Here is an 8,598-nt window from a genome sequence, read left to right as displayed (position 1 = left end):
GAGATATTTGCAGTCCAACGTGCATTTAAAGACTAAGAGAGCAGACTAAAAAACATAAGCTCCGCAAGCCTGTGTGGCTGACCGGTTAAGGTAAGTACCGAAACGAGGCGGATTTTAACTTGTGTCAACCGTTTTCATGCGTTGCGTGTTGCATTCAAAACAATGATTTTGCTACATACTGTTTTGGCCTGATTCACCTAGCGTATTCTATCTGATCAAAGAAAAACCAAACTAACGCTTTGAAATAACTTGTACTTTTTCGATTCAAATAAGGGCATATATGAATTGTTCTGATTCAAATGCGAGAAGGGTTTGGTGTGAACTAGTACAGCTTTTACTGTTTGTGTCGGTGGATAATTAGATTGGGTGTTGTTGTCGTTAAACTGCGGTGGGTCGTATAATTACCGGTAAACCATAAATCAGCTTCTTATGAGGGAACATTTATCTGAAACCTACGGCGCTTTCCATTTGTCAGAACTGGCTGGCCAGACCGGTATATTCGAGAACAGAATTACGTTGTTAGTCAGATTTGTCGTGTCAAATCAGTTAATGCAAAATATTATACACTACTGTGGTGGATTTGTGGGAAAATCTCGTGAAAAAGGCCCATTTCACATTCAAAACCACCGGACCGGCCGGCCAGTTCTATGCAACATATTTAGAAAATAATGATTTGTCTTAAGACTGATTAAAATTAAAAGATACGCTGATCAACGATCAATATTACCCAATGAACAAACGCAAGAGGAACATCTAATGTCAATATTAACGTGGCTAGATGTTGTTTTGCCTATCAGTTGGCTTCTCTGAAGTATGAATAAGGTGTTAATGAGATGAATATAAGCTTTGACATATAATCTCGATATAATCGTTGTAATTTAGGCCATTTTCGTGTCGGTTGCACAACCAAGTTATAATTAAGTGCTTTTTATAATTAAACTCTGTTATCTATAGCAAAACTGAGTGATCATTTTGAAATACATGTAAAAAGTAGAGACAGCTGTCGAAACTTTATTTAATTTTTAGAACAATAGCTCAATTTTTAAAAGCACGTACATACTGTAGAGGTAGATCGAGATACGAAGTTGTGTTGTACCGTTGTTAAGGTGACTAATTGCAAAAATAATTAGAATTAGCAAGACAGTGAATAAAATGATTATAATATAATGACAATTCCTGGAATAGCACATCAAAACATGCGTTCCTGATATTATTCGGCAACAGAGGCACTTTATTGTTCCTATTTCCAATCCATTTGGTTTCTTGCAGATTTACTAGGAGAACTGTGCTGCATATCAGTCCGTTCAAAAAAACTGTTTCCCTGACTAAAGTTAATCGGGAGCAAGCTATGGCCAAAGTGAATTCGGGTAAGCGAATATATTATATGGCATGATTTAATAGATGATATAATTATTATTTATACAAACGGCATGAGAAGTTCACAGACACTGCGTTTATCGCGTTGATCGTTGATCTAAAGCTACAGTGCTAGTGTTAGTCTGTTTTACAGTGTTACACGCCGGACCGTTGCCGCTTGACAATGGCTGTTTTCACACAAGAAGACGGACAAATCGTCTAGACGGATAAGTCGTCCGACGATTTGTTCGTCTAGTGTGAATTTAAGACGGATTTTAGACGACTTGTCCGTCTAGACGACCAAGTCGTCCTCGAAAAATCGTCTTCCTAGACGGACAAATCGACGGACAAACTCAGGTAGTGGCTCAAGAGGACCATTCTTTCAGACACTCTGACTCAAAATGATCTTTCTTTTTCAGACCGTCTAAATATGAATTACAGGGACTTTTCTTTAATTCTAGGCAAAATGACTCTTGAGGACTTTTATTTGCCCGGTACTGTACCTCCAGAGGACCTTTATTTTCCAGACCAGCCCAAACTGAACAAGCCAAAAAGAAATAACGACGCTGATGACGAAGCGATCAATGCAGCTTTACCCACCAAGTATGAAATGTGGTATAGTTTCGTCGGTAATACTTCTCTGCATGGAATCCGCTATGTCTTTTGGAGAAGGCCTCTCTGGGCGAGGATTGGCTGGCTGCTCATTCTGTTGGCATTCACTGCTTATTTCTTATTCACTGCGCAGAAGTCATTAAAGAAATACTACGCTCGCCCCATAAACACGGTTATTACCCAAAAATACGTCAGTAGCCTTGAATTCCCAGCCGTCACGATTTGTCCACAAAATCTCGTAAGCAAGAAAAAGATGTATGCCTTGGACGGAGATGAAAATTTTGGCAAATACGGTCTAAACCAAAGCTTCTGCACAGCCACGGAGTCTGTTCGTGGCGGGAAGCCTTGTGGAGCAGCAATGGTTTGTTGTTGTTTACCCTTCTTTCTGTTCGATGGCGGGAAGATCGTTCCAAACTGTACTACTCCATACCTTCTGAGCCTGATTGCTTCTCAGCAAAACTCTGGGATCTTTTTCGATACCAAAACGTTTTACGAAAAGTACAGTCCGGGAATAGAAGATATGCTGGAGTCTGGATTGTGTATGTTTGATGCCAGAATAAATAAACCATGTGGTGTATCGGATTTTACGCCTACCGTGACGGATTGGGGTGTGTGTCATACTTTTAACTCGGGGCTTGGAGGAACAGACAGCATCAAGAAGGCACAACTCACAGGGCCTGGAGGAGGACTGAATATTTTGTTAAACGCGCAATTTGATGATCACACAATTGGAAGACTGTCGGAGGGATTTAGTGTTATAATTCATCGACAAGGAGACTTTTTTATTCCTTGGGATGGGATCAACGTTGGACCAGGTACACAAGCCACCATCACATTACATCAACAGAGGGTGAGTCTACTACGATTGGCAAAAATAAGAAAATTTGCAAGTTTAAATGTTGTTTTTGGATTAGGGAATGCTGTTCGCGATGGCTGGGAAATCAATGCACATTTGATCATATTAACATGCTAATTTGCACCATATAAATATTAACTGTACTTTGAACCGTGTTCAATTAATTTACCCTAATGTAAAGAGATTTATTGTTTAACGTAAATATTCATTTCGAAAGTACGCGTTTTGTACTCTTGCGCCGGCAGCAGGTATAAAAATGTAAGAGTTCAACAAAATCTACATATCGCGGGATTTTTGCGCTTCTTATTGGGCATTATGTGTTCTTTATTAAGTGGTGTTTATTTTTCATTCCTTTTTCTTTTCCTTGAAAAAATAATCGTTGTTTTTCAGGTTTCTTAAATGAATAATTTTACTTTAACCTGGGCTGCTCGTAATCTTTTATTTCGAATTTGTTCTACAGATAAAAAATCTTGAGGATCCTTATGAGACAAAATGCAACGACAAGAAGTTGAAGACGTTCAGTTCCTACACGATCACAGGATGTCATTATGAATGCCTCGCCGAACACATCATAAAATCCTGTAAATGCCGTCCTGCTGGATATTCAGGTTTGAGAACTTCACATTTTCTGTTTTCGTAACCGTGGCTACCTCAACAGTCCTCTTCTTGTTTTGCATTTATCGACAAACACACCATTGCCACAGGTTCAACATCAAAAATATAAAGAGGACAAAATAAATAAATTCAAGTAATTGACGATAAATGGGAATTTTCAGTGGGTCTTTGGCTCTTTGTTCACTCATCCCGATCGAATTGGAATTTGGAAGTGTTGGTTCTCTCACTAAAATTACTGTAGTTTATACTCAACCCATATGTGACGCTGGGTGCGGGCATCAAATTCGAACCCGGGCTACATTGATGGTGCCATGGGAAGCCAGGCGAGCGTTCAACCTTTGGGCCACATTGCTTCCTTTAAAATGTCGAGGCTATCCCTGGGAAGGAGAAGGAGGTATCTCAGATACTGTCTCCTTCTATGAAGTACGTGGCGCAAGTTCACTATTTTAACTGACTTCTACTTCCCATCTCTTTACTCCTGTAGGAACAACCTCGATAAGAACTTGTGCCAAATTTGATCAGCTCTGTGTTCTGCAATACACTGGTAATAATATCTCATACTCCCGTTTTTAGCAGTGATAAGTATTTGTTGTCTAAGGCCCCGTCCACACTGACCCGGGTAAATTTGAAAACGCATCTTTTTTTCTCCGGTTAGGCCAACCTTCCACACTGAAACGGCGTTTTCGGTCACCGAAAACGGAGCTTTTCAAAAACGCTCACCAATGAGCGTTTGGACTTGGAGCGTGAAATAGTGTATTTTTATATTTTATTGTAAATAATTTTAGACGGGGCCACTGGTTTGTTAGTATTTTTTATGTTATTTTAGTGCTACCCTCGTTAAATAAAGACTTTTACTTTTACTTACCAATGAAGCGTATCGTTTTCAAATTTACCCGGGTTAATGTGGACGGAAAACATTTTACGCGGCGTTTTCAAATTTCTCCGTTTTCAAATTTACCTGGGTCAGTGTGGACGGGGCCTAAAAATCACATTAGTTAAGACGCTAAGGCATGTCAGTTGAGTTGTCTTCTTTTCTTTTATGCTAATTCCATTTGCTATAAGAGAATTGTCTAGCAACTCAAGGACTAATACCACCAATTTCAACACTAATTTTAAGTGACAGATTATGGTCAACATTTAGCTCTAATTTTTTGGAAGCAAAGAAATAGAAACCATAGAAAGGAAAGGCATTCCGTAAATGGATAGCTACATGTTGCTTGGAAAACAGACATTGCATGAATTACAATACTTAACAGTTGTCGACTTGAAAACGCCAGTTTTTTAGCAAAGTGGCTGCGATTATGTGATAGAAATGAACATTCTTTACAGTTCAATCGTGTTTTGATTTATTGGCTAATGAAATAGAGAAATTTCTCCACACCATATGAGTTTGCACTGGCCATTCTAATCAAAGGGCGCTTTCATTTAGCAGAACTGGCCTGGCAGACCGACAACAGAATTCGACAACAGAATTCCGTTTTTAGTCAGATTTGTTCTGTAAAATCAGTCAATACATAAAAATCTTGTGAAAAAGACCCATTTCACATTTACAACCACCGGACCGGCCGGCTAGTTCTGAAAAAATGGAAGCGCCCTTAGTAAATGGCTAATAAACTGTTTTTTGGGCTTTATGCACGTCGCTAGGTAACTTAGAAGTTTCAGACTGTGATTGTCCAGTCCCTTGTAATGAGATCAGATACACAACCGAGGTGTATTATTCCAAGTTCCCGGATACAGGTTCCGCGGCTGTAATGCAAGCTGAAGGTTTCACCCAGAATTCTTTCAAGCACATGAGGTAATTACGTATCATTTTGGTTTTATCATAAATATTGAAAACCTGTATAGATTTCGTTGAAACTACTGTTAACCTTGAATTTCTGATAATTAAAATTGTCAAATGACTATAGTTAACCTGTGCAAGGAAATAATGGTGAATGGCTAAGTAAAACTGGTTATGAGAAAGATGGTAATCAGCCAGTTGTATAAGCTCTCCGCAAATAAAACACCGGGGATTTCAGGCTCTTGTCTGCATAAATCCCCGTTCATATTAATTCCTTTTTTGGCTTAACATGCATTTCATCGCACTTGCAATTGTGTAACTTGTAAACAGTCAGTCTAGAGAGATAATAAAGGGGATAACTGGAGTGCTCAGATGACTAAGTTAAGTTAAGATAGCTACCAGTCGGAGCTTTACTCGCTTCCACAACGCACGAATCGACTAGGAATTAAATGCGTTGCTCGACAGACTTTTAGCCAGGTTTTCATTCAAATTTATCGATGGAGAGAGATGCAATGTGATAATTGAACGAGATTGGCAGTGGAGAGAAAATTGTCCTGCGCAAAAGACAGTGGCACAAGACAAGGCAATGTTCGCGGACCCAGATTTTAACGGGTTTGAGCATCTATAGGCCACCGCGCTACCCACGTGTCTATGTAAAAAATCGCTTAACAAACGCTTTATATTATTGTTTTATTTGTTTCTTTTTTAGGAAAAACAATGTCTTTCTTCAGATTGGTTACAAAACACTTAGCTACGAATTACAAGAACAGCATGTGGCATTTGAAGCCGAGGCACTTTTTGGTATAATTTTCCTCATACTTTGTCTTGTTTGTTTTGTATTCTGAACTTTGGAAAATAGTGAAAATGGTTCATTCTAAGTTTTGTAGTGGCCATTGCATTTATAATATCGTAATTTTTTTTTAGGTGAGATTGGAGGTAACATGGGTCTCTTTCTTGGATGCAGTCTGATGACCATTTTTGAATTTGCTGATCTTCTTGTGGCTTTGGTTTTTGTTCGTGCATTGCACAAAGAATATCCGACTTAGTAGCACAAGCTATCATAGAGACTGGACTACAGCTATCAGAGCTATTCAAACGAATTAAACTACCAATAAAACGTATATATATTAAACCAGCTGAACCACTAACTTTACTTCTAGTCAATTCTTGGAGGAGGGACTGGCGAGAGCCTCCCGGAATTGGAGAGCCTTAATAGCACGTGGCGCAGTGCCTGTGCGCCTGTTTCCATATGGGAAGTGACGTTTTTGAAAGAAGCGTTGCATATGATGGGATAAATACTCATTGTCAATTTCTAGAAATGGAGCATGAACCTACAGCGCTCACTTGCCATCCTTCACTGCATAACACATTTGTATTATCCGATTGTTGTTGTTGTTGTTGTAATTACACGAAATGCCCCACATCAATATTGTCTACCAAGTTGTTTATTACTTAATGTTTCTTCCAAGTCGTTTAACGAATATGTCTACAACAACCAAGAGAATATTCGCTTGCCACAACATGGTACTCTTGTAGCGAATATTGCCATTTTGGGATTCAATATATTGATTTTTTTGTCAGTTAAAGACGAAATTCAATAATTCCGTGCAACTTTTTTCCTGTTGTTACTCATAATAGATGCAGTTCATGATAAGGGGCGTTGACTTTTCGAGCATTGGTAATGCAAACTGGCAATGCAGAATAAGCACTCGATTACCATCCTAATCTCCTAGAATAATCTAGTCTACGGCATCCCATAACGGATGCATCACTAGTCTGTCAGTGAGTTAAAAAAAAGCAATCTCTTGACCCCATCCAGTCTATCCACGCGTCTATTTCGAAAAAAAAAATTGTCATTTATTTTACTTCCTTTCGCTTTCAGTCAAATTGTACCGAGGTTTCTTTTCTACGCACTCTCCTGCATCCATCAGTCTTTTCAGGCATTAAGTTGGCGAGTGCCCCTTGCTCTTTTTAAGAACACTAAATTTTTCTCTTAAGATATTCTTACAATGTGTCCTTTTTTAGAAATTCTGGAAATATACTCTTTACACAAAAAATGAGTCAAACATTTTAAAGGAGGCTCTCAATGCGGTGGTGGCTTTTACGGTTAACGGTTAAAATTTTGGCTTTTTTACGGCTAACGGTTAATTTATTTCCATAACGGTTAACAGACGTTAAAAGTTAATGTTCATTGTTTTAAAAAGTCAACAATTAATTTCCATTATTGAAAAACATATTTAAGGTCTCAGGGCCATTCTGGGACGATGAAGTGAACTAGTTTGGTTTAATTTTAGGGCCTGTTTACAAGCAGGTAGGGTAACCCAAGTGCTAGGGTTACCCTAGCAAGAGGGTTAGAAGATAGCCCGGGTTTACAAGCAAAAATTCGCAGGTAGGGTAACCCTACTACCCGGGTCAACTTACACCGGTTACGTTTCAGTTAACCTTGTAAATATAGCATGTAACGGGTAATAATCTTAGCGCCTAAACCGATTTTCGTTTTAGTTACGCAGTTTATCAGTTCCAGTAAAATCATATTTTAATTTCAAAGCTCATTAACGTCCCAAGCACAATTTTATTCTATAGTTAGAACGCGTTTGACGGAGAAACTATAAATACTTATGTTATGGAATGACCTCACATATGCAGCTCCAAACATTTTACCACAAACTTTGTCGTAAGAAGCTGTTATTCGAAAATAGTTCCGTTCCAGTGCAAAATACGACAAATTGTGAATGAACACGATGTTTCTTGGTCACAATTCGTTGTTTTTGTCGGCACATTTAGCTTCTCGAAGCCAACATAAAGTTCAGTGTCCCGGGTAGGCGAGTTATCCCTAGCAGAGCGTTAACACGTACAAGGCGCTAAGGTTACCCTGGTGCTAGGGTAACCCTAGCGCTCGGCTAGGGTTACCCTAGCTGCCTTGTAAACACGTCGATGAAAAAAAGAAGAAATGTAGGAGCGCTAGGATAACCCTCCTGCTAGGGTAACCCTAGCACTAGGGTACCCTACCTGCTTGTCAACAGGCCCTTAATTACTTACCAATTTTTTACGGTTAACATATTTTACGGCTAACGGTTAAAATTTTCCAATTTTTACGGCTAACGGCTAAATTTTTGGCCGTTTTACGGCTAACGGTTAACCCCATAGAGACCCTGTGTGTTAAAGAATATTCAATTTATTAATCAGGAATGTATTTGATCACGTAGACACAGGCATCAATATCCTACAGGTCAAACTGAAATTGTGAAGATAGGCTTATTCATAACTTGGTGAGTGATAAAGTTAAAACCTGGCTATAAAAATACGAAGCCAGCTTTCATGCAACGTTTTTCATAATTTAAAATTGTTCATAGACAAATTCATTTTTAATCTTAGCCTA

At 38.8% G+C, this 8,598-nt stretch overlaps 1 protein-coding gene across 3 annotated transcripts; it reads left to right on the top strand.

The window, feature by feature from the left end:
* Nucleotides 1-6,661, top strand: LOC144631390 (acid-sensing ion channel 2-like). Of its 3 annotated transcripts, none has more exons than XM_078489814.1 (8): nt 1-90; nt 1,270-1,367; nt 1,818-2,818; nt 3,285-3,432; nt 3,924-3,983; nt 5,084-5,234; nt 5,929-6,020; nt 6,144-6,661. In XM_078489814.1, exons 2-8 carry the CDS (start codon nt 1,349-1,351, stop codon nt 6,263-6,265), a joined length of 1,593 nt encoding a protein of 530 aa, XP_078345940.1. In that variant the 5' UTR covers nt 1-90; nt 1,270-1,348; the 3' UTR covers nt 6,266-6,661. The 3 variants fall into 3 exon arrangements, with proteins under 3 accessions (XP_078345940.1, XP_078345942.1, XP_078345941.1); XM_078489815.1 differs by lacking the exon at nt 1-90 and adding an exon at nt 1,039-1,106; XM_078489816.1 differs by lacking the exon at nt 3,924-3,983.
* The last annotated feature ends 1,937 nt before the right edge of the window (nt 6,662-8,598 follow it).

The sequence above is a fragment of the Oculina patagonica genome, chromosome 12 (genome assembly GCF_052425735.1).
Source record: "Oculina patagonica isolate OP01 chromosome 12, crgOcupat, whole genome shotgun sequence".
NCBI classification, from domain to species: Eukaryota; Metazoa; Cnidaria; class Anthozoa; order Scleractinia; family Oculinidae; genus Oculina; species Oculina patagonica.
Note: the sequence above shows the minus strand (reverse complement) of the source record. Positions and strands in the feature narration are given on the sequence as shown.

Bases quoted from the DNA above. Each gene is read 5' to 3' on its own strand.
- LOC144631390 (XM_078489814.1), top strand. The intron at 2,819-3,284 runs GTGAGTCTACTA...TTTGTTCTACAG, and splicing joins TCACATTACATCAACAGAGG to ATAAAAAATCTTGAGGATCC. The intron at 5,235-5,928 runs GTAATTACGTAT...TTTCTTTTTTAG, and splicing joins AATTCTTTCAAGCACATGAG to GAAAAACAATGTCTTTCTTC.